Raw genomic sequence first — 26855 nt, forward strand, 5'->3', positions numbered from 1 at the left:
CACTCTTGAAGAGACACTGTCACATTGCCTATTCAGGGCAAAGTGACAATGTCTTTGCAAAGGACCCTTCACTGATATTCACCTTGTCAGTTCCCTTTCTGCCACTTTCTTCCTCCTTCGTAGCCAGCAACAATACCTGGTGTTTCTAGGTATGGGGGGCCATGTGGATTCCTCCCATGGGATAGTGCTGAGGTCTAACATCTAATTGCTAGTCCCATGCACATAACAGAGGATTGATTTTTGCCCATTTTAGGGAGATTTAATTCAAGTGCAGGCGTGGTCATGTGTTGGGGAAGAAGGTGCTCCTGATCTGAAGGGGTTTTTTTCCATGGGGTCCCTCCTTAAAATCCATAGCAGACCCCTATCTGGGATTAGAGACTGGCATGGATTTTGGAGGCACCACAAGTCTCTTTTTTTTAAATTGACATTTTTTTACATTTTAGGCTGGGGTGCCTCGAGAAAAAAGTTGATGTGGGACATTGATTTTTTCCAAACTAACTTAGTGATTATTTGGGGTTGGTGGTGGGAAGGAGGAGAGTTCAGATTTAAAGGGATAATCGGGATAATTCTTATGTTGATCACAATACATGAATAGAGTAAAACGCTAATCTTGCGGATGGGGAGAACTGGCCTGTAAAGCAATTCTAACAGGAAAAATTCTATTACAGAAGGGCATGGTATCCTGCACTAATATTCTTCTTTTTCTTCTAAACTATAATTGAAAAAAACAAAGTAGATGAACCACAAGTAATTTTTACTCGGTGAAGAATATATTGATTTCCTTGCTGCAGCATGGAGAACAAACTCCAGTACACATTTTCATCCGAATGAGCTTTAAAAGGCTATTCATCACACTTTAATTTACTAGATGGCTGAAATGTTTAATTTAGCTCAGTGGACTCCAGTTTCCTTTCTTTGAAATTGTTCCTGTAGGTTTTATTTATTTATTTATTGTTTTTTTTCTGGTGGGCTGTTGGGAACTCTGTGTTCTTGAACTATAATTTAGAGCCAACATTCCTCTTCTAGACATAAAATCTGTAGGTTTATTTGTGCTGCCACTGTGAAAAAGCAAGGGGCAGGGAATAATTTTACCTAGCACTGACCAGTGTTGCCTATTACAGTTTCAGTGAAGGTTTTAAATGCTGTAAGTGAACTGCAGGATGCTCCGGGACTGCGTTGTGTTTTGCTTTCTTTTTCATCATAATAACATATCATTACAATGGAAAGCCACAAAACATCCAAGTAAATCACAGACATCAACGCTGTTGAAATGACTGTTTTTGGTGCGATAAGCCTCGTTCTTATAAGCAGACTCTATATTTCAGATTTGTTTTCTACTAAGGATGTGGGGGTATTGATTACACTGAGCTTCATTTATAGAAAACAGTGCCAAAAGCAGCCAATTAAATGTTAGCACCCCGTAAAACAAAACTAGTTAATATTATTATTATATGGTTGCTAGTCAGTATTTAAGCGTGATTTCAACTAAAGGAGTACATTGGGGATGCTGTTCGCATGGCATTAGCGCCCCAAGATGGCACTGACGAGTATAGGACATTCCTATATTCGTCAGTGCCATCTAGGGGCACTAGTGCAATACAAACTTCCTCAGGTAAAACTTTTCTAAATTAACCCAAATTTTTTTGTTTTTTGGGGTGTTTTGGATAGGGAGATTAAAGGAGAACTATGGGGTTAGGGCTTTTCCCCATAGTTCTCCTAAGGGTAACGGGAGGGCACAAATTAGCGTCCTCCCGTCACCCAAAGCTCAGTATACCACGAGCTACAGCTCGCGGTATACTGAGACGCCGCAGCCGGGACTGATCCCGACTTTACTGTCGAGATCCACCCAGCTGCGGGATTGACAGCTGGCTCTGCCTAACTAGAGGCAGAGCCAGCTGTACCCGCCCCTCCCCCGTCTGTTCCGCCAGTCAGCGCTGGAGGATCGGACAGGGGAGGGGGGAATCCCTGCAGGTCGACTAGAACTATGAGGCTGAGTGATTTTCACTCGGCTCATAGTTCTCCTTTAAGGTTTTGAAACCCGTGTTTGGCTTTCACCGCTCTGAGGCTCCTTGAAGAGATTTTTCTTTACTCTCTGTAATGGGGATAATGGTTGTATTAAACGGAATGTGAGGAAAAATCTGCAATCTGCAAGAGAAGTGGCAACAAAAGCTGATGAGGGTACTAACCTTCCTCTAATGTTTTAAGATATTTTAATTGTGTATTGATGTTGATGATTTACCCTCACCTCTGGTTAACACAACGCAAGACAAGACAGGAAGCAAGGAGAAAACTCTCTAAAAATCATGCTCTATATACAATCTCACAATCTAGATTTACCAAAATGATGTAATACGAGGGCAAAGCTAAATAATTCATCCAGTTTGTATCTAATCAGACAGGCTTGCTCTACATAGTTGATGGTAGAACTAAAGCAGATTTTACAATCCGATTAAATAGTGTATGGTCCGCCTAACTGAGCCCCTGATAGCGGTAAAAACATGACAGGTGTTCTAACTTTTCCTCACTGTGGCCAAAAGTTTGGAGATGCCGTATATATGCTGCACTTCAGACACACTCTGAAATAAACAGTTTGAATATTAAGATGTTTAACAATTTGTGTTTTGGGGCGTTTATCACATTCATAGTGAATGATCTCTTTTTCCTAGGATCATCTTACAATTTTAAAGTTACTTATTCATGTCTCTACCTGTAAAATTTTGCCATCACATACCTCTTTTAACACATATGACTTAGCATCACGTTTGTGTATGTTTTTATAGGTTATGGTCTTCATTGCCATAGAGCAATCATCACTATCTGCAAACTGATTGGCATCAAGGACATGTATGCCAGGTTGTCAGGTTCTCACAATCTGCTTAACATTACAAATGCACTCTTCCAGGGTCTGACCAAGCAGGTATGTCACATAATCATGCCTTTTACTTTGAAATACCCATTAAGCACCATAATACCAATCTTGGAGTCGGTAAAATCATTGTAAAACACCTTGTCTTCTTACAGCAGAAGCTTTATTTAAAGTAGTATTACACTCTCAAACTGTTTGTTTGTTTTTTTCAATCAAGAAAGTGTTATTTTTGTTTTACATTATACTGAAATATACAAGTAGAGCAGAAGTATACATTCACAGAGAATAACAGAACTGCAACGTTAAGCTTCTTCTGCTACTGTACTAGTATTAGTGCCTGCGGGGCACCATTCAGAGATTGTGATTCTATCCGTAGCCAGTTAACATTTTTGAACTATTGTTCTAGTACATTCAGTGAACATCTTGAATTCTGGTTTAAACAGAGATAAGTGATAGCGATTGTTGCTCAAACTGTTTTTTAATAATGAGTCCAGATCAAAGAAATATACATTTCCCAGCAAAGCATTGCTTTACATTTTGCCCAATCATTAACAATCATCATGTTTGTGAGCAGCTGCTTCTAAGGCCCCGTTCCCACTGCACGATATGCAAATCGCGCGTTTGTCGCGCGATTTGCATATTGCGCGACATCGCGAGATTTGCCACGTTCAAGCTTGCATTGAGCAAGCTTGAATCGCGGCTAAATCCGCTCCAAAAAGGGTCCTGCTGTAGCGACACACGACCCGCGACAGCAGGACCCTTTGCCCCATTGGATTGCATTGGAGCGCGATATCGCGCGGTAATTTGCCGCGATATCGCGGGAATTACCGCGCGATAAATCTCTCAATGTGAACGGGGTCTTAGTCTCTCAGCTCAGCTTCCCTGAACTTCCTGTCCAGTATTAGATCCCAAATGACAGTGCAGACTCCAGCAACTGTTCATCTACTAGATGGGAGGAGAGGGGCCGGGGGGAGGGGAATAACTTATCAGCACGCACAAGGGTGACTGCATAGAACTCTGCTTGAGAAAGGAGGCATTCTAAAACCGGATATCAGAGCCAGTGATCAGGGGAGCAGCTGATTCTGCAGGAAACTAAAGCGTTTAAACATTAAAGGAGAACTATGGGGTCAGTGCTTTTCCCCATAGTTCTCCCCAGGGTCACGGGAGGACACAAACTAGCATCCTCTCGTGACCCAAAGTTCAGTATACCGCGAGCTACAGCTTGCGGTATACTGAGACTGCCGCAGCCGGGACATTACTGTCATGATCCACCTAGCTGTGTGATTGACAGCTGGCTCTGCCTATATAGAGGCAGAGCCAGCTGTGCCTGCCCCCTCTCCCGTCCGTTCCGCCAGTCATCGCTTGAAGATGGAGGATCGTACAGGAGAGCGGAGAATCCCTGCAGAGAGTTGTGAGTGACAGTCACGGCTCTCTGCAGGGACAGGATCGAGAAGTGAGTGAGCGACGGTATGTGTTCGCTCACTTCCCGATCTATAGAGCCGACATGTGACAGTTTCATTGTCACACGTCGGCTCGAACTATGAGGCTGAGTGATTTTCACTCACCTCATAGTTCTCTTTTAAGGAGCAACATCCATTGTAAGTGATTTCATCAGCATTTGAAATAGCTTAAAATCCTTTTGACTTTAACCACTTGAAGACCGTTAAACCCCCTTCCTTTCCAGACCATTTTTCTGTATTCAGAGCTGTAATTTCACCGCCTGACATTTATTCAGTCATGCAACGCTGTCCTGAAAATAATTTTATACCATTTTCAGGGAACAGCTACTACTTATAGAAATAAGTACCGAAATTGTGAAAACATTTTTTTCTCTAAGTTATGAAACTTTTATTATTACCCAATTGTTTAGCAAAATATAAAAGACGGGGTCACGTCGGGTAAATAGACACCAAACATGTCAAGCCTTAAAATTGCGCGTACCCACAAAATCACAAAAAACTATCATACCAAAAATTGAATAGATGACGCTTTACACTTAACTTTATGCTATTACAAAGGGGGCTAAGAATCCCCCTATGTGATAGCAAATATCTAGTGACAAGTCCACTTTATGGGGGCCTTTTAAAAGTGTTTGTTTTGAGTATTAGCTGTAAGGCCCCATTCACACAGGGCATAGGCTATGTCTGGGGATTCCTGTGGCAAGAACCTGCGGATTCTTGGGCAGGAATCTCAGGTGGGTCCCTACAGATGTGGCTACTCTGCCTGTTCAAGTTAATAATGACAGACTGACAGCGACCACATGATTGTCCCTGGACACAGATACACCACCACAGGAAGCTGCATAAGGTAGACTTCACTGGCAAACTCAACAGATATTTTTGAAGGGTGAACAAAGCTTGGTATACAGTACATGGCTAAATTTTCTTTGTTCAACCTGTGGGCTGAACAAAGACATTTTAACAGATTCCGCCATAAACGCTCCGAGCATGGATGGAAGAATCCCCTGCTGTTTTGCATTGTATTCTGACAGTGGCTGGTGGCCGCTGTGAGAATACCCAAACCCTGTTCGGCCGAGAATTTTACAACCTGCTTCTTCGATCAGCTGATCGAGGGATGCCAGGTAAAAGGGTGTTGACAGCAGCACCCACTATGTGAATTTTGGCCGGTTCATTGCACAGTGTATAGCCTACTTAAGAGAAGCTGCAGCAAATATTTTTATTAATGGGAGATCATAGTTCTACTTATGCAGTCCTACAGATAAACTCAGTCTCCACTATTGAGCAGCTTTGTTACTTTGTTCTATGGTTTTCTATTGTGGATAATTGGCCATGCATAACAGATACTTTTTGTTCATTTTATAGGATACAAAATGGTATAGGATTGGTTGCACTAGATAAATGCATTCTCCTTTTTAAGGTGTTTTCGATGAATGTTTTTTTCTTGCACAAGAATAAGGCTTCTCATAAAACAATCATTTGCTTCTTGAAACAGGAAACGCATCAAGAACTAGCCAGCAGAAAAGGTCTACATGTTGTGGAGTTTAGAGACGAATGTGGTCCCCTTCCTAGAATTGTGGCTACACCTCATGGACCTCTTTCAACAGTTCCCGAACCTGAAGGGGAAATAGTTGACACACCACTCGACTGGGATGATGTTAAGGTGACCCAGGGAATAAAGCGCTCTGTCTGGGCCAATGTGAAAAGGACAATTTGGTGAAGCTCTAAAATCGATCTAACAGTCTAGAGGGGATACAACTATCCAGTGGCTGTTATCCGTTCTTTGTCTATGTGATTATCTGGAGCTGATTCTTTCATGTGTAGCTCCGATTACAATAGGACACATTGGTGAAACATTATAATGTTGCCACCATTAAGTTCACTTTTTATCAAAGTGTTCTACCTCTGTATTAGTCTTGTTGAAGAATTGTAAGGCACATGTCATTACTTTAAATATAATAATGTGTAAAGTGCTTAGGATGTAGTCCAATGAAGGTAAGCACGGAAAAATAAAGAGCTTGTTCATTTGTACGTGATATCTTTTTTGTATAATTTGGTTATAGTGTATATTAATTGCAAATTTTTACAATTCTCCATTGCATAATTTACTTAAAATGTGGGACACGGATACATGCTTGGCAACACTGATGCATCACCATCTCAACTATACAGTTGTGTGAAAAAGAAAGTGCACCCTCTTGGATTTCGTTGGTTTTAAGTATCAGGACATAATTAAAACTATCTGTCCTTAGCAGGTCATAAACTTAGGTAAACCCAACCTCAAATGAACAGGAACACATGACATTTTACATCGTGTCATTATTTATTTTACAAAGATAAAGCCAAAAGGGAGAAGCCATGGATGAAAAACTAAGTACACCTTATGATTCAATAGCTTATAGAAACACCTTTAGCAGCGATAACTTGAAGTAATCATTTTCTGTATGACTTTATCAGTCTTTCACATTGTTGTGGTGGAATTTTGGACCACACATCTTTACAACGTTGGTTCAGTTCATTGAGGTTTGTGGACATTGGTTTATACACAGCTCTCTTAAAGGAGAACTATGGGGTTCTATCTTTTTTTTATGAATAAATTCCTTAGGCTAAATAAGTAAATAATGTAATTTACTGTAATTAGCCAAAATGCACAGGAAGGCTGTAAAAACCTTATTTTAGGTGGTGGACGGGGCTAAGCGCCGCAATGAGAAGACATCCCGTCATATCTGACATGATCCTCCCCACTGATGATTGACAGTGATTCTTGAGAGCTGCTGCGCGTCCACGAATATATGGACATGCGCAGCAGCTCTCTCCTTACCTGCACGTCCCCGTGTGCCAGCTCCTTCCCCACTCTCTCTTTTTCTCTCTGCTGACAGATCGTGGATCGCTGATGACAGAGGGGGAGGAGCTCTCTCTCTTTTCAGCATTTAATACAAATCGGAAAGTCCATATATGGTAAATGATGTCACTGGAGATCCCTGCTGACCGGATCCGATCAGCGGATCCGATCAGCAGGGATCTCCAGTGACATAATTTACCTTATATGGACTTTACGATTTGTAGTAAATTTTGAAGAGAGAGAGAGGGCTCCTTCCCCTCTCTCTCTCTCTCTGCATGCCCTGTGTGACGCTGACCTCCTCAATTCACTGGGGATCGTTGATGAGAGAGGGGAAGGAGCCCTCTCTCTCTCTTCAAAATTTACTACAAATCGTAAAGTCCATATAAGGTAAATTATGTCACTGGAGATCCCTGCTGATCGGATCCGCTGATCGGATCCGATCAGCGGATCCGATCAGCAGGGATCTCCAGTGACATAATTTACCTTATATGGACTTTACGATTTGTAGTAAATTTTGAAGAGAGAGAGAGGGCTCCTTCCCCTCTCTCATCAGCGATCCCCAGTGAATTGAGGATGTCAGCGTCACACAGGGCATGCAGAGAGAGAGAGAGAGGGGAAGGAGCCTGCGTGCACGAGCTGTCAAAACACAGCTGTGCACGATGAGAGGAAGCGCGGCCACAGCAATTATACCATTTGAAAAAAAAGCCGTGGGCGGGCTTTTTATCTGTGATGTGCTGCGAATTTAGAAAAACAGAACGATGCTACTACAATCAAGGTAAGGGGTATTTTTATTTGCCCTTAAGTCATAGTTCTCCTTTAAGGTCCCGCCACAGCATTTCAATCAGGTTGAGGTCTGGACTTTCACTGGGCCATTGCAACACCATGATTCTTTTAATTTTCATTCAGTCTGTTGTAGATTTGCTGGTGTTCTTGAGATCATTGTGCTGTTGCATGACCCAATTTCAGCCGAGCTTTAACTGTCAGACAGATGGCCTCATATTTGACTCTAGAATACTTTGGTATACAGAAGAGTTCATGGTCAGCTCCATGACTGCAATGTGCCCAGGTCCTGTGGCTGCAAAACAAGCCCAAATCATCACCCCTCCACCACCGTGCTTGAGAGTTGGTATGAGGTGGTTGTGCCTATATGCTGTGTTTTGGTTTTTGATAAAAATGGAACTGTGCCATATGGCCAAACATCTCCACTTTGGTCTCATCTGTCCAAAGGACATTGTGCCAGAGGTCTTGTGGTTTGTTCTGATGAAACTTTACAAACCTAAGCTGTGCTGCCATGTTCTTTGTATAGAGGCTTTCTCCTGGCAAGCCTTCCAAACTTACCATACTTGTTCAGTCTTTTTCTAATTGTAATTGTCATGAAGTTTAACATGCTAACTGAGGGCTGTAGAGTCTGAGATGTAACACCTTGTTTTTTTTTTGTTTTTTTCTGAGCATTGCACGGTCTGACATTGGGGGGAATTTGTTGGATCATCCGCTCCTGGGAAGATAGGCAACTGTCTTCTGCGTTTTCACCTTGAAATATAGTGGTATACAAACAGACCGCCCCTCCAAAGAGTTCCAATGCTTCAGGCTTTTATTGAAATCCACAGCAAATCCAATATAACAGTATATATAACGATAAACACCAGCACCGCAAACCCCCGACAATATAAAACCACTTACGCGTTTCACCCATAGGCTTATTCATAGCGTTTACAAATACAAACCAGTACCTCAGTTAAATGTGTTCAGAAACTCCATCCTACACAGATGCAGGAAGAACTGCTCAATGATTGACTGGTTAACTCTAAACCAGCCGGTGTAAGTAAGTCAATAGAACATAAGGAAACTTCTAATCCCATCTATACATGTCATAGTCTCCAAACCACCAGTACAAATTTAAGTCTAGTGTTATAATTCAATCACACTAAAGAGCAATCCTCCTCTTAACTGTGCAGGGTGTAAAACAGTGCACAAGAATAAATATATACAGTATATTGTAAATACTAGGGATGTCCAGATACCAGTGCCGATACTTGGCATTTTCACAAGAACAACCAGGGTTGCAGCTGGGACCTAGCTCTGGCTCTCCACCACGGTCCTGAAATCATTAGTCTGTATTGTTTTTGAAAAAATGCCACATGACAATAAACAAAAATGTATCAGTACTCGTACTTGTAAGTACTTGGACGAGTATCAGTACTTGTACTTGCAAAAATGGTATCGGTACATCACTTACATATATTTATTTAAAAAAAATAATGCATTAAAATGGGGATGTACAAATCCCAGGAGCTCTAGTATAGTCTCTGAGCTGGAAAAGTATCTGTACTTGTACGGAGTACGGTACTTGGTATATGAACATCCCTAGTAAATACAAAACTCGCTTGAGTATACATGTAAGTATTGAGGTGTATAAATAAATAAATCATTAAGTGAATATAACAAATAGGTAGCTCATCTCCCGTAAATAGACTGAGATATACCTAAAATTGGTGGGAAAAAAATTCCAGCACAAGGGGCGAAGGGGGTTCTTCACAGTAAGATCAGTTAGGGTCTGGAACTCACTGCCACAGGCCGTGATTTCAGCAAATAATGTGGAATTGTTCAATAAACTTTTGGACGATTTCTTAAGGGACCGTAATATACAGGGGTACAGGTACTCCTAGAATGAGATCCTAATAGGTTGGACTTGATGGACTAATGTCTTTATTCAACCTCAAATACTATGTAACTATATATACCTCTATACTTACATGTATACTCAAGTGAGTTTGGACTCTCCCTCTTCTCATCAAGGAAGCAATCTCCCATTGGATATATCCCCTCACTTACTCCTTCAGTCTGATTCTAAAAAACAGACAAGTTTCAGATCACTGATTTAGATGTTGCTCATTTTAAAAGTGAGAATCTTTCACCTGAATGCACTTCTTTCCTCCTCTCAATGAAGCATGTATTAATAATAGCCCTGTACCTTTTTGCAGGGTCAAAAAACAGAACTCTGTATTATCCGACTGTACTATACCCCTTAGAGTGATATTGTAAGTCCAGAGACCTTTGTAGGACCTAATTATTGGAAAATATTTCCTTTTTTGCACTTATTCTTGGAGCTCATAGGTGGGTTTCTAACCCTAACTCCTCTACAGAGGATTCTGCCCTTTACAGGACCAGGTTTATTGGTTTTTAGAATCATATTTTTAATACTCAGGTTCTACCATGGCAGTCACATCATAAAAAAAACTTTGGGTGTAAATTGGAGGGATTCCTTATCTTCCTTCTACTCCTGTTGTCTTGTTTACCAATTGGTGTTACTAGGTATCCTCATCCCTTCCTATCCCCTTATATAGGTGTTCTGCATCACCCTCACTTTTAAAGGATTTTGGATTGCTATCCTTTTTTCTATGTTCATTTTGATTTACTGCTCAGAGGGCTCTCATAATATCTTTTTTAGAGATGACTCCACTATTATGTAACATCTCTAAAAACTTTTTTTTGTGGGCCACTTTAGGCGCTGTTCTAAGTTGTTTTTTTTTTCTCTTCAGGTAGTTATTGTTCCACCTGCTTTTTCCATAAGGTGAGCAATTGGTTGTCAGCCACATTGCTAGATGAGGTTCATTGTACCAGATTCCCTTCCAGCATAATCTGTCCTGATCTGGAGCACCAGGTTAATCTGTGGTGTAATTTCCATGGCCTTTTCCATATTTGGTCACTCTTTCCCCATCAAGCCTGCTTTTAGACATCCCATATGTCCAAGAATTACTACAATCATGTGTTCCTTAATGGACTTTAAAAAAACATCTATGTACAAAAATCTTATCAAATAGTCGTGCATTTTGCTATTTTGTAATTTTGATTTTTCAGACCATTATTGATTGGTTAAAATCCCTTTAAAGGGATCTAACCACTGCTGCCATTGGCCCTCAGATCATTGAGCACCTGGAACAAATGTTTGTGGCATTGAACTATAGCTGTGATAGCCTAAGCTTCCTGGCTTATTTCATGTATTAATCTCTTATCATTACATATGTCCATAGCACTTTGGCTAAAGTGCTGGACTGCATCATGGGAACTCTCTCGCAGGAATCAGTTGATCCACATGGCTTTCGAGGAACAACTTCTCTTCATACTGGCACTGGATAATATCAAGGATGCTACTGGGGGCAAACATATTTTTGCCCAGCACAAGCAGCCTAAGGAACAAACTGCTTAGTCATTTCCAGCTATGCCTGCTAAAAGGCATCTCTTTAATTTCAGCTCCTTCTCAGCGTCCACATGGGTGGTTACCCATTCAGCCACAATGTCTGGCAGTCCAAGACAGCCAAATCCACCAGCAAGCCCTCCTTGGCATGAAGGAACGCTCCCACATTACAGAGTGTGGGGGATATCGATGATCTTTGCAGCCCCCTGGATGTCTTGCCTCCCCAATGCTTTGGTGCAAGAGGTAATGTCTCAGGGCTACAAATCTGAGTTTCGTTCTTTAACATGAAACCTCCTTGTATCTCTTCAGCTGCTTGCCAATCTTCCATCGAGCCATCTCCCAACTTTTGAACCAAGGGGCATGGCCCCAGTCCCTATTGCGGAAAGATTTCAGGGTTTTATTCCAACACTCCTAAAGCCAAAAGGGGGCATTCAAAGACCTGTTAGACCTGGATGCCTTTCAGTGTTCATGATCATGCTGTTGGTACTTCTTTGCTATATGGGACTGCTGGTAGGAGGAGGGGTTATACCATGGACTCATCTACAGTTTTTTTGTGTGCCAATGTCCAATTTTCTGTAGGCAGCAGCAAGGTTTAAGCCTTTCTGTGTCTCTTCATGGGCTCCAAGAAAGGATTTTACAGTGAGCACAAAACTTCTATTATTTTTTGCCTCTTACCATAGCATGGCTATTGTTTGCTATCATCAAATTCCAGTTGCAATAAACATGCTGCCATTAATTTATATTGCTATGTATCTCATTTTCTGAATTTGTTTGCAAAAGAAAAACCCAAGGTTATCATTTTCTTTGTTAACAGAAGGCTGCACACCCTTCCCGAATCGAATCAAAAGTTGTAAATTAAAAACCACATCTTTTAAATTATAGACTACTGATGAACAATTGTGGCTTCTAAATTGCTTCTGCTGCACTTTCAATGCAGAAATGAATATTGTTGCATTATAAAAGTTAATGAGTCTGGAAAAAATGTTTCCACGGCCATAAATTAAAGTTTCTGGATGCTATGTGCTAACGGTGTAATGCGGATGAAAAATGAATACTTATTGGCTATCATGACATCTGCTTTGCAGTACTTGGAGCAAAACTCAGGAGGGAAGCACTGAGCTCTGCTTGTAACTATGATTAATGGTGGACCTCTACGACATAGCTGGAAGGCATTTTGATTAAATCAGCAACTCTGCCTACTTGTTCTTACTACAACATTGAGTTTTCTACTTGCATATGTATTAAAGAACATAGTTTAGTCCTTGGTAAAGATATTTGTCAAGTATTGTTTCACCTACACAGCATTCTTTTACATTAATTGTATATTTATAAAGTATAACTTGCCCTCACTATTTGTCCTGTGACCATTGTCACTAGGACAGAAAGTAATGTTGAAGGGGGAACTTGACCTAATTGTGGAAAGGTTTACTTTTACTGTGGTGTCTGCGGAACAGTAAGTTAAAATATGGAACAAACTGCAAAAAAAAACCTTTCATAGTATGCTTGGCGTTAACATTTTGGGACCTGTTTTGGCTTTATATGTAATTTAATGACAGATATGATAGCAGCTCAACAGGAATTTTTTAAGCCCTGGGTACAGAATTTTTATAAAACTCTCACTCCTTCCTACATATATATTTTGGCCACATCCTTGACTGATAGAATACACCTGTTTTCAGCATATCCAATTAATTTACCTTAGACTGCAATAGCATGAATGAAAAATAGTATTATGTGTGATAGCACTGTTAATGCTTGTTTCAGTCAAACCTTGTAGACAAGCCTACTGCATACTTTTTTCTTCAGGATTAAATTGAACACAGGTTCTAACATACTGTACATACAGCACAGGTCAGCACAGCAGCACATGCAGTCGTGTGAAAAAGAAAGTGCACCCTCTTTGAATTCTCTGGTTTTTAAGTATCAGGACATAATAAAAATCATCTGGTCCTTAACAGGTCTTAAAATTTAGGTAAATACAACCACAGATGAAAAACAGCACATGACATATTACACCGTGTCATTGTTTATTTTACAGATATAAAGCCAAAATAGAGAAGTTATGTGTGAAAAACTAAGTACATCCTCCCGGCTTCCATAGGAATTAAGAGGCTAAGTAGCAGCCAGGTGCTGCTAATCAAATGCGCTTGGCTAATTGGTCATCAGCAAGTTTCAACTGAAGGTGCCCATACACCTGCCGATTTATCATACGATAATCGCGGGATCATAATCGTAAGTCTGATGGGCAGCGTGCGACTTTACTGTACGGTCGCACGATTTTCGTATAATGAGCACGCTAGAAAACCCGCCAAAAATCGTATGATTTTCAAGACGAAAGCCGCACGGCCCAAGAAGCGCAAGGGCACACTGCCAGCTCACCATTGGAATCATCTGCAAGCCCTCCCCTCAGAGGGGAGGACTTGCAATGATCGCAAGTACGATCTGCCTGTCCATGATGGGCAGATCGTACGCAATTTTAATCCCCTTACAACCATCGCACAACGAAAGTCGTGCAATGGTTGTAAGGCGTATGGCCACCTTAAAGGAGAACTATGGGGTCAGGGCTTTTCCCCATAGTTCTCCTTAGGGGAACGGGAGGACACAAACTAGCGTCCTCCCGTTACCCTAAGGAGAACTATGGGGTCAGGGCTTTTCCCCATAGTTCTCCTTAGGGGAACGGGAGGACACAAACTAGCGTCCTCCCGTTACCCTAAGGAGAACTATGGGGTCAGGGCTTTTCCCCATAGTTCTCCTTAGGGGAACGGGAGGACACAAACTAGCGTCCTCCCGTTACCCTAAGGAGAACTATGGGGTCAGGGCTTTTCCCCATAGTTCTCCTTAGGGGAACGGGAGGACACAAACTAGCGTCCTCCCGTTACCCTAAGGAGAACTATGGGGAAAAGCCCTGACCCCATAGTTCTCCTTTAAGTCTCATCAGTTTGCTGGTTTGGAGCATGCAGGTGTGTGTTAACACAATGCCAAGGAGGCAAGACATTAGCAATGATCTTATAGAAGCAATTGTCACTGCCCATCAATCTGGGAAGGGTTATAAGGCCACTTCCAAACAAGCGGAATTGTTTGGAACAATATTCTACAGTGTGGAATATTATTCATAAGTGGAAAACATTCAAGACAGTTGCCAATCTTCCCAGGAGTGGACATCCATGCAAATTCTCCTGAAGGTCAGACCGTGCAATACTCAGAGAACTTGCAAAAAACCCAAGGGTTACATCTCAGACTCTACATGCCTCAGTTAGCATGTTAAATATTAAACGTCATGATAGTACAATTAGAGAAAGACTGAACACGTATGGTTTGTTTGGAAGAGCTGCCAGGAGAAAGCCTCTTCTCTATAAAAAAAGAACATGGCAGCACAGATTAGGTTTGCAAAGTTGCATCTGAAACACATGACTTCTGGAACAATGTCCTTTGGACAGACGAGACCAAAGTGGAGATGTTTGGCCATAATGCACAGTGCCAAGTTTGGCTAAAACCAAACAGAATATGGACACACACACCTCATACCAACTTTCAAGCATGGTGGTGGAGAGGTGATAATTTGAGCTTGTTTTGCAGCCACAGGACCTGGGCACGTTGCAGTGATTGAGCTGACCATGAACTCTTCTGTATACCAAACTATTCTAGAGTCAAATATGAGGCCATCTGTCCGACAGCTAAAGCTTGGCTGAAAATGGGTCATGCAACAGCACAATGATCCCAAGAACGCCAGCAAATCTACAATAGACTGGCTGAAAAAGAAAAGAATCATGGTGTTGCAATGGCCCAGTCAAAGTCCAGACCTCAACCTGATTGAAATGCTGTGACAAGACCATAAGAGAGCTGTGTATAAACAGATGCCGGCAATCCTCAATTAACTGAACATTTTAACCCCTTCGTGACGGGAGACGTACAGTGTACGTCCCGTCACAAAGTGGCTATATGACTGGCCACGTACACTGTACGTGCCGAGTTATATTAGCCTCTGTAATGCTGGTAACTGCTGATTCTCAGCAGTTCCAGTCATTAATTAATGCCTCACTATTGAGACATTCATTAATGAAATAGTTAAGCTTTTTTAAAAGCTTCTTTCTTTCATTAATGAAAGAATGAAGCCTTTACATTCAGATACGGGTTCGCTAAATAGCGATCCCGTATCTGACAGCTGAAGATAGCAGAGAGGTAGCAGTGACTCACCTCTCTGCTATTCGTTTTGACAGCTGGAGAGCCTGGCCCGATGTTAAATGATACATTTCAACCACTAGATACAAAATGTATCTCTTGAGTGAAATGTATCAGTTTTGATCGTCTAGGAACGATCAAAGACCTTTAGTGAGATCTGATTCTGACATGCTGTCAGGATCAGTCTCTAAAGTTATTATTAGCTGTTCCTAAGCTTGGAGCAGCCTGATAATAACTAAAAATTTTAAAAAGTTAATTTATTAAGCAGTCATAGTGATTGCTTGATATAAACTGACAAAAAAAAATTTTTTTTTTTTACACTTATTTTTTTTACAAAGTGTAAAAAAAAAAAAAAAGTGTACAAAAAATTAGGAAAATAAAACTTTTATATGTAAATATATTTGTATACTATAATTATTATTAAAAAAATTCTAAAAATAATAATAATCAAAACTTGCTGCTGTAGAAGAATCACACAGCAAAAATGTAAAAAGTGTGTCAGTCATTTAGGAACAGAAACTAAAAACTAGCTCAGTCATGAAGGGGTTAAAGAAGAGTGGACCAAAATTCCTCCACAAGGATGTGAACGACTGATAAAGTCAGACAGAAAACGATAACTTCAAGATATTGCTGCTAAAGGTGGTCTTATAAGCTATTGAATCATAAGGTGTTCTTAGTTTTTCACACATGGCTTCTCCCTTTTGACTTTATGTTTGTAAAATAAATAAGGATACAGTGTAATATCTGAGGTTGTGTTTACCTAAGTTTAAGACCTGCTAAGGACCAGATGCTTTAATTTTTTTCCTGATACTTAAAACCAAAGACTTCAAAGAGGGTGTATTTTCTTTTTCACACTACTGTATTAACTTACACAGCCTGCACTGATCCATGATGTACTCACAGTGATATGGAAATGATATGGGATTGGTGGATGTTGCTTCATTATCCAGGCACACGGTCATGGACCGAGAGTCCAACAGTTGCAGGAAAGAGGAGGGGACCTGGCGGCATACCTTATCCCGCCGGGTTAACGTTCCCTCCTCTCTCTGCCGGTGTCCATCACGAAGATGGCTGCCGGCAGGTATCACAAAGATGGCTGCGCATGCGCGATGACCGCTCTGAGTGACACCCGGCCCCGGGATGTCCCTGCCTACACTGCTACACTGAGAAGTAAATCTTAAATATGCATTCAATACCTATTACCTAACTATTAACAGAAATGTATCTTATTTGTACATCACTTGGTTGTAGATCTTCAAATCATCTCTGACTTGGTGCTGACACTGTCCTTCCTTCTGGAGGGTTGCCTACTTTTGTTACCCATGGTCCCTGTGTGTGTTGTGAAGTAGCCACCACTCCAAGCTCTCTCCCATTATGGAATACATACTCACATTTAGTTTACTCATTTATATTGAGATTATACATGGGATCTACAGTCGAGTGATACGCTAATAAGCTACATTTTTGTTAATAGTTAAGCAATGCATTTTTAAGACTAAACTTCTGAGTTTAGTGTCACTCAAAGGAAGTTCTCAGTGGATCCCTTGACTGGTGTAATGCCTTACATAGCTCATGATGCCTGTAGTTGAAGGGGACCCAGTAGTATCTGTGGAGAGTAGTTCTGCCATTAGTTCTTCATTCTTCATTCTCCATTCTCCTACTGACTCTCCAAAATGAGTGAGGGCTCCCAAGTAGTTTTCACCAGATTTCAGGGATTCTGCAACTGGGGAGCAGGAAAGGAAGCCACATCAGCATGGAGACCTGGCAGTGATGGATCAGGTGGTCCTGTGTTAACTTTCAGTCCAAGTGAATGACTAGGTGGGAATTGTGATCTGTGGTTTAACTGGTGAGCATGAGAAGCACTTACATAAATGTCGATTTTTTTTTCTGTGCATGTGCCTTTTGCATCATGGATTCAGAGTGGATGTCTCCAGGCATTTGCGCCATGAGGCAGACAATATTGTTACTGGAAATTTTTTACCTCTGAGTACTAGTGAACTTAGTCCAAGTCCATTCAAAACTGTTCCAGATTTCAATCTTATATTAATGCAATAGAAATTATTGGTACCTTGATACCCAATTTCACCCGTCATATCCTGTCAGAAATGTTCTAACATGAATCAGAGTCTCCGAGTTGGAAGAGTCTTAAGTTCTTAGGCAGTTGATCCTAAAAAGTTATCAGTATGGACTCAAGCCTTATTAGCTGTGGAGCTCACTTCCTAGGCCATTGCTTTCAAGGTGATTGGTGTCCTATAGAGAAATGTCATGAAACCACTGGTGGTTGCTGCAGTTTGGTAGGCCTTACTGGTGGCAAGTGAAAACCTGTAAGTCCAAAAATTAAAGATTTCCTCAGACAATATAACCGATATGGTTCACCTTAATTAGTAGGGGGGGCAAGGCGACTGACTTCTTTGTCCGTCAGAATTTTTTGTGCACCAAAATCTGAGATTCTGGGATTTTTCAGTTTGCCTAAAAGGGTCCAAAAACATTATGGCGGTCTTCCCGAGCCACCCAACCTTAAAGTGGGAAGTAACGTCTTCTTCTTCATGTATGGTAACAAACAAATTCACCTCCAAATTCGCCAGCTTCCTGAGTTGCCGGGAAGCCAGCTCGATGCTCATTGGCTGGGAAGCCGGCTACATGGTTAATCAGCATGGAGCCGGTTCCCCAGGCAATCAAGAAGCCTGGCTACCTGATTGCCCAGGAAGCCAGCTCCATACTAGCGGAAGTACTTACATAAATATCGGTATTCGTACTTGATACCAAGAAAAAGTATCCGTGCATCCCTACTAGTTACCTAACTGAAATTCAAATAGGGATTTACTGAGACTAACCAAACTGCAATGTAAGCCTTTGGATAAAGATAGAATTCAAAAAAATACTTTAAAAGCTTTTTTTTGATGATCATTATGTCAGCAAGATGTGTACTGTAGGTGCAGTGGCGACTCTAGGAACAATATATAGGGGGGCACATAAGATACCACGGTCAAAACTGGGGGGGGCACTAATCATTTTCACCATAAAATCATACGTGGAAGTAAAAAAAAAGTGTGGTGTGCAATATAGTACGTTATACAGCATCGCAATGCAGAATAACGCCAGCTATAGAGGAATACAGCAAATCGCAGCAATGGTACATTATACTATACTGTACTATTGCTGGGATTTGTAGTCCTCTGTAGCTGGCGTTATTCTGCATTGTGCCGCTGTATAATACATTGGTATTCTGCATTGTATTGTATTATGCATGGTACTCTGCATTGTATAATACAGTGGCACAATGCAGCATTATATATATATATCTGGTCTGGTATGTTGCATTGTGCCGCTGTATTATACAATGCAAAGTACCATGCACAATACAATGCGGAATACCAATGTATTATACAGCGGCACAATGCCGAATACCACCAGCTATAGAGGAACAACAAATCCCAGCATTATACAGGGTGTTTAATGTATTATTGCTGGGATGGGATTTGTTGTTCCTCTATAGCTGCTAATGTTCTGCAGTGTGCCGCTTTAAAAAAAAAAATAGGAAACATTAAAAAGGTATCTCGGGTGACTTACTTTGAATGACGGTGGGCCCTTGATTGGCGGCGGGCAGTGGCGAGTCAGGAAGATCACCGGGAGGAGAGGAGCAGGCGCATGTCCTCAGCGTGCGCGGCTTAACCGGCGTGTGCGGTGGCGTGAGCGGTTTAACCGGCGTGGGTGTGAGCGGCGAGTGGGAGAGGAAGGGGGTCTTTAAGGGGTTAATGAAACTCAAATATCAATCAGTTACAAAATAATATCAATGAAGTAAGTGAAGGGTTAACTTTTCCAACACAAGGTATACTTGCAGTAAGGAGACTTCTGTAAGTCCACAGAAGGGATGGTGCTGGAGAGCATGTCAGCGTGGAGCTCCAAAGGGCAGGAGTCAGGAAGATTGCAGCCTGTCAACCTGGAACTCAGGATGGAGAGCGGTGAGGTAAGTAGTACTTTTTTTATTTTTTTTTGAGGATGGAGAGGGGTGTCCCTCGGCAGCTGACGGCATCACTCCCTTTGAATTCCGCGGCTACGGGGTGGATCCGAGTGACGTCGAGGGACCCGATTGGGACCTGTGCACCTGCTGCTTGTTCGGTGCGGCTGGCAAGCCCAGTCAGAGTGGCAAAGGGAGAGACTATTTTCCCGGGGGAGGGGGAACTGGGCAACTTCTGCACCCCCCGGAAAAAATTGTCTCTCCCTCTGCCGCTCTGACCGGGCCGGCCGCAACGCACATCACGGGACCTGTAAGGATGCAATTGGCAACAAGGAGTATGCCGCGTCATGCCCTTGGCAGTCTTTCTATACACAAAAATTATTGTTGTTATTATTAGGGATGCACTGAAATTTCGGCTTCTGAAACATGGTACATTGGCAAAATGCCAAATGTACCATAACGGCTGAAAATTCAGTGCATCCTGACTGCTTCTCTGCTCCCCACTGGACGGCCGTCTGTGTCCCCTTCGATGCACACTGCTCTTCCCCACCTGTGTCGGCAGAGGCAGCGGGGATCCAAGAGGACACAGACCAGTGCCCAGCAGGGAGGAGAGAAGGTTTCAGGAGGCGAACGGGGAGGAGACAGCTCGGGATACCGAGCAGGGTAGTGCAGGATGGAGACAGCTCGGGATACCGAGCAGGGTAGTGCAGGATGGAGACAGCTCGGGATACCGAGCAGGGTAGTGCAGGATGGAGACAGCTGTCACTGGAGGCCGAGCTTTCCTCCCTCACCGCCCTGCTCAGCTTCTGTGACAGAAGAGTCAAGATGGAGAGCGAGGAGCAGTGAGCTGTCACAGGAGGCTGAGCTCTCCTACCCCACCGCCTGGCTGGGCCTCCTGTGACAGGTGAGTCAGGATGGATAGCAGCTTACAAGCACTTAGCAAGCAGCTGATCGCTGAGTGTGAATAACTGAGGACATAGTATGCTTACTGTGTCCCCAGTTATGAATGAACTGGAAGTGATCTAGATCACCTCCTGTTCATTCATAATTGTGTATATAGTACACTCTACAGTTCATGAATGGACAGGAGCACTCAGTATAGAGCTTTCCGGTTCATTCATAACAGGGGCGGCAGAAAAAGAGATTTAGGACTCTGTGTCTTTTATTTTAAAAGGGAAATATCAAGGGTCTGTTTAGACCCCCTGATATTTCCCCAGAGCCCCCCGACGGTAAAGTAAAAAAAAAAGACAAATAAAATTAGAAAATAATTTTAAACATTTTTAAAAGGTTGGGGAAAAAAACATTAATTTTCCGTTTTTCGGCCTGTCAAATTTCTTATTTTCGGTTTCGGTCTAAAAATTTAATTTCGGTGCATCTCTAATTATTATTATACAGGATTTGTGTAGTGCCAACCTATTTTTACAAAATAAAGTAAGACAGTACAGTTACAATACAGTTCAATACAGGAGGGTTAAGAGGGCCATGTTCGTGGGAGCTTCAAATCTAGAATTTCCATGTAAGAAGAAATTGGAGATTGCACTTACGTGCGATATCTAATGTCCCGCACAGGAAATGGAGCACGGTATCATGCTAGTTGTATGAGACTGGACATCTTAACTAGTATTGGCAGCTGTAAACTGAGTTTTACACAAAAAATGTGAATCATTTGAAATGCTTTTTTTTGTGTGTAAATCATTTATGGACACTTACTTTGTGCTTACATTTGTGCAAAACGTTAAAGCACTTTATATTTACAGCTTTGTTACACCGATTTGTGTTTTTGTTATTTGTCACTGTATTATATATAGAAAAAAACTATCAGAACCAGCATTCACTTTTTCAGCAATTTAAACTACAGTAGCTTTTCTATTGGATCAGACTACATAGGCCAGCCTTTGCTCTCCATGTGCATCAATGACCCTGTCGCTGGTTCACCGGTTTCCCTTTCTTGGACCTCTTTTGGTAGGCCCTGGCCACTGCAGACCAGGAACATCCTTGCAGCTGCAGTTTTGAAGTTGATCTGACCCAGTCATCTTGCCATCACAATTTGGCCCACGTGAAAGTCTGACATTGTAACAAGCAATGGTGAGACCCGCTTATACTTGAATGAGCATGGGCAAATTGAGTGGTTTATCAGGCAAATAACTTTGTGTACACTAACTGCAATAAATCTTCCTTGATTATTTTCACTTCCCTAATGTTATGAAAAAGATTTGATTGGTAATTAGTTGGTTAATGCTTTCAGACTGACATCATTTCCCTTTACATTGCCATGTAGAAACCTGTTTATATGCAATGGTTACAAAGGCACTTCAGATTCTAAGCGATAAATTCAAGTGTTCTGACATTTTAAAAACAAGCACTTCAACTGTCAAAAAGTCACCTCGAAAATGCCAACTCACCCAGGGAATTGCGTTAATTTGACATTCATTCAAATATGTCAGGCTTATGACACATTCTAAAAGCTTTCAGCAATTATGAAGCATTATACACAAAAAAATAGAAATAGACATACTGTAGATGCAGCGCTTAAAACATGTGTGAAAGGATTTATTTAAAATGTGTATGTTGGATAAAGTAGGGAACAGATGAGCCCCAATTGGGCTTTTACTGCTATCTGGGGCTCTGTTAATGACATTTCCTCTCACTTCCTGTCTTGCTGACAACATATAGGCCCAATTCGCACCTGCCAATGGGGTCGAACGCATTACGAATTCCTCCTTGAGGTTGAATAAAGACACAGCTACATGGAGTTCATCCCATGTAAGTGTAAATTCCCAAACTGAAAAAATAAAAATCAATTTTCCCATGCTCCTTTTCATTTATACATACACCTTATAGAAATAATAACCCACAAACATAATTTTATTAGTAAGGATTCTAACAAGTGCCTGCAGCAAATCACTGCACACAATGCTTCCACAGGCTCAGAAAGAGCCTCCGAAGGCAGCAGCAGATCACTGTTATAGCAATCTATTGCTGACTAATTGCAGCCAGCAATAGATCACTATTAGGCCTCATTTACGTGCGGCTTTAAGGTACTGTGGCAGGAATCACCAGTTGATCCAGAGAGCTGCTGCTGCTCAGTCTGTATAAAGCAATGACAGATAATAAAAGAATGAAATAAAAATTAGGGGTGCGGAAATTAACGATTAATCCGTCGATTAATCGTTAATTTCTTTGATCGATCAAAATTATTTTGATCGATCAGAGTACTCACCTCTCCGCCGGCTTCTGGGTCTTCCGTCGGAGATCCGGTGACGTCACGGACATCGACGTCACCTGACTCCTCCCCCCTCTCCCCGAGTGGCTCTGTCGGCTAACGAAGGGAAGGGGGGAGGAGTCGGGTGATGTAGTTGTCCGTGATGGGTAACGAAGGGGAGGGGTCAGTTGACGTCGATGTCCGTGACGTCACCGGATTCCTCCCCTTCCCTTCGTTACCGGGACGGAATCACTTGGGCCGGTGAGTCTCCTGGTTCATGAGTGCATCGGATGTGAAAACCAATGAGAGAAACAAGAGGGCGCAAAACTAGGTCAGCTGACTGCCTGGACCGAACATATCAGGGAAGGTGACAGGAACAATAAATATATATGTATAATGTACTTGCTTATGTGGGTCTGGGAACCAGATGTGAACCGGCCTACCACCCCCTCAGGGGGGCGGGCTTGCGATGATCGCAAGTAGGATCTGCCTGTCCAAGATGGGCAGATCGTACGTTTTTTTAAGTACTTTACAACTCTCGCAAGACAAAAGTCTTGCGAGGGTTGTAAAGTGTATGGGCACCTTAAGTTTCCTCGGCTGTCTCCCAGGTGCATCCAGCACACATACAGCCACCTGGCTCCCCTCTGATTTCTGGGTGGAGTCCTCCTGACTCCTGAACACCTTTGTTCCTCTTCCCAGCTGGAGCCCAGAGCATAAAGGTGCCCATACACTGCTCGATTCTCGTACGAGAATCGCGGGAAACCCCGCGATCGTACGAGAATCGAGCAGTGTGAACGAAGACATGCGACCGTTTCTACTGTACGGTCGCACGTCTTTTGTCTAAGGAGCACGCTAGAAAACCAGCCGAAAATTGTACGATTTTCGGCTGGTTTGAACGGTGCTCGGGAGACAAATGCCGAACGGGCCGGTGTGCGCACACTGCCCGTTCAGCATTGCCGTCATTGGAAGCCCGCCCCTCAGGGGGGCGGGATTGCGATGATCGAGAGTACGATCTGCCTGTCCAAGATGTCCAGATCGTATGTTTTTTTTATTACTTTACAACCATCGCAAGACTAACCCTGGGTTCACACCTAGGCGTATTGTAATATGCGCGTCTGTCGCGCGACCGTCACGCGGTTTTTTAACCGCGATTCGCGGTAAAAAAGTTGCGCAATTCCAAAGGCTACTTGGCTGTATCCCAATGAAAAACGCCCTACAAAACGGCCCAAAGTAGTCCCGGGACCTTTTCAGGCGTGGGCCGTTTTGTAGCGCGTTCGGGACGGGCGGAAATACGCCAAGGTGGGAACGAGTCCATTGACTCCAATGCAATTTATATTTTTGAGCGTTTTGTAGAGCGTTCTTTGAGCGTAGAACGCGCTACAAAACGTTCAGGTGTGAACGAGGGCTAAGGTCTTGCGATGGTTGTACAGTGTATGGCCACCTTTAAGCACCATTCTAACCAGCCGAACATCGTACGATTCTCGGCTGGTTTTCTAACATGCTCCTTAGACAAAAGACGTGCGACCGTACAGTAGAAACGGTCGCACGTCTTCGTTCACACTGTTCGATTCTCGTACGATCGCGGGATTTCCCGCGATTCTCGTACGAGAATCGAGCAGTGTATGGGCACCTTTAGCCAGCACTGTTTCCATAAGGTCTGTGCACAGGTGTGCAATCATTAGGTGCTGACCTCTACTAAACCCAGGAATGGAGGTTTCATCCCTCCCAATTCTCTTTGAAATCTCCCAGTTCCAGGATCCCATGCCAAATCCAGAAAACCTGGGAATAACTGCAAAGCCAGTTCTTTCCCACCAAAGGGATTTGTTTCCTGGAACTGCTCAGCCCCTCTGGCTGAGAGTCCTGGGTGACTACGACCCCCAGTTCTACCATGAGATTGCCACACAATACCACAGAATCTAAATTAAAGCCCTATCAGTACAAGAAAAGAAGTATAATATGTTAGGGTACAAATGTAAAACTGTATAATGTGCAGGACTGAGACATGACCAAAATAAAAAACAATGCTGGGACTCACAGCCTTTAAGGGAGAAAAAGGTGCATTTTATGACAATAAGTGCAATATTTAAATACATATAAAATCCCTTGGCTAACAAGCCACTAAGTAGAAAAACGTCACCTTGTTCCATTTATCTGATTGGTGGCTTGTTAGTACACTTAGGGTATTTATATGTATTTGATATTGTACTTATTGTCATACTTAACCTAATAAAGGGACCCTGCGTGGTTCAGAAACAACGTGTTATATGTTTGATATGATGATGAAACGTCAATAAAAGTGTTTTTGGATGAAGGTCTTTGGTTTCCCAGTGAAACATTCTAAATTTTTTGTTCAGTGAACCAAACTTTGCTTGATTTGCTCTTCACTGAATGACATTAGCATTGCTTGCTATAAAAAAATGGAACTCTGTTATGGTAAATCAGTAATGTTTGGCATCCTGTGAAGTTATTTGACTTGCCTGTTATCTGTGTATAAGAGGGTAATGTTTTACAATGAACTTCTTTTACATTACAATAAGCATGTTCTGCTTTGTTTAATGTAAATTGAGTCAATCTGCCTTGGCATTATCACCTTGTGTATAGCACCAGCCATATGGCACCCTGTATAAAAACAGAAATGTTAACAGAAGCACAAGTATGTAGACGCCTATAAATGAGGTAATGGTGGCTAAACTAGTCTGGCTTATCATAATGAGCATAGTAAAATTGGGACAATTTTGGGAAAGCATGTGTTTTGATCATAAAGGTTTCAATAAGCACTATATAACTCCTTGTAACCCCTAGACTGGTGCATTCCTTTTTCCGCCAGATTGACATTCAGATACAAATCAGCAATTTCCAAAATTTAGATGCATCCAAATTTCTGAATGGGAAAAATAATGTATCCACATTTTTGATAATGAAAATTCAGATGCATCCAAATTTTGTTCAAATGTCATTCAGAATGAACTCATATATTATTAAATGTGAAAAAAAAAAGAAAAACCCATCTTTGGGTCACCCCCCCAAACTTATACCAGACTTTTTAGGTCTGGTAGGAATTTTGGGGGAATCCCATGCCAAAAAAAATAAAGAGAGTAGGGTCCCCCCCCGAATCTTTCACCAGACCCTTGATCTAATCAGCGGGCTGGCAGGAAAGGGGGGGGGGGGCAGGGGCAAACGTTGCACCCCATCCTGTACCATACCAGGCCACTTGCCCTCAACATGGGGCAGCGTCCCCATGTTGATGAGGATAAGGGCCTCTTTCCCACAAATCCTGGCCCTGATCTAGAGGTAAAAGCGGAATTGGAGGTTAAGGTGAGTATAACTTTTCTTTATTTTTGACCCTAGCATAAAGGAGTAGGTAACACTTGCAGTGCGGGGGTAGACCCCCACTGCAAGGCTTAATACCCGGAGTTCTTTTCCTTTTACTGTAAACCACATCAGAGGCAGGGATGTACGGTCAGGGGAGGCAGAGCCTCACCTAGTACTATGGAGGAAAAAGCTGTCCGCTTCAAGTCCGAAGCTGACAGCTTTTTTTCCATTCAGAGCGACTTGTAACAGGTTACACAGCAGGGGAAGCTTCCCCGCTGTGTAACCTGTCGTATAGGATGCCCTGCCTGTTGATTACAGGCGGCGCTGCATCCGGCTTCTGACAGCTAAGTTGGGTTACACAGCAGCAGGCTTCCCCACTGCTTATGTAATCTAACATAGTTAGGCCAGAGCTTCAACAGCCTCTACTCTGTGTTAGGAGCTTGAGCTCTGTGGATGGTTTGGACCAATGGCAAAGCGCCATTAGTCCAAGCTGTCCAATCAAAAAAAAGAAAAAAAAAACCCACTGAGGACATCGATCTTGATGCCTCAACAGTGACGAGCAAGTGAGGGACAGGGAGGCTCCTCCCTGTCTCCTCCCTTCCTCCTCCCTCCTTCCTCCACACATAGCTTGGTGACTAGGTTGGGGGGGGGGCGGGCTGGAGTGGGCAGGGGGAATACCTCACCCAGCACGGAAGGTACCGCACGTTACTGATCAGAGGGAAAATCAAACATTAAAAAACTGTGAAAGTCACATAAAAAAATGACTTTAAAGTAAACACACCAGTAATAACTCAAACTAGATATAGGCTTTGTGGTACTACGCAGCCATACAAAAATATATATT

At 42.4% G+C, this 26855-nt stretch overlaps 1 protein-coding gene across 1 annotated transcript in view; it reads left to right on the forward strand.

Annotated features, from left to right (window-relative positions):
* The window catches only part of MRPS5 (mitochondrial ribosomal protein S5), an 85443-nt gene extending 79320 nt beyond the window's left edge, over positions 1-6123 (forward strand). Inside the window, exons 10-11 of the mRNA XM_018558819.1 lie at positions 2781-2917; positions 5819-6123. Of these exons, the coding sequence (XP_018414321.1) occupies positions 2781-2917; positions 5819-6043 (362 nt within the window). The 3' untranslated portion in view covers positions 6044-6123. The remainder of the gene's footprint in view (positions 1-2780; positions 2918-5818) is intronic.
* The last annotated feature ends 20732 nt before the right edge of the window (positions 6124-26855 follow it).

Source organism: Nanorana parkeri, unplaced genomic scaffold (assembly GCF_000935625.1).
Source record: "Nanorana parkeri isolate BGI_ZX_2015 unplaced genomic scaffold, ASM93562v1 scaffold361, whole genome shotgun sequence".
NCBI lineage: Eukaryota > Metazoa > Chordata > Amphibia > Anura > Dicroglossidae > Nanorana > Nanorana parkeri.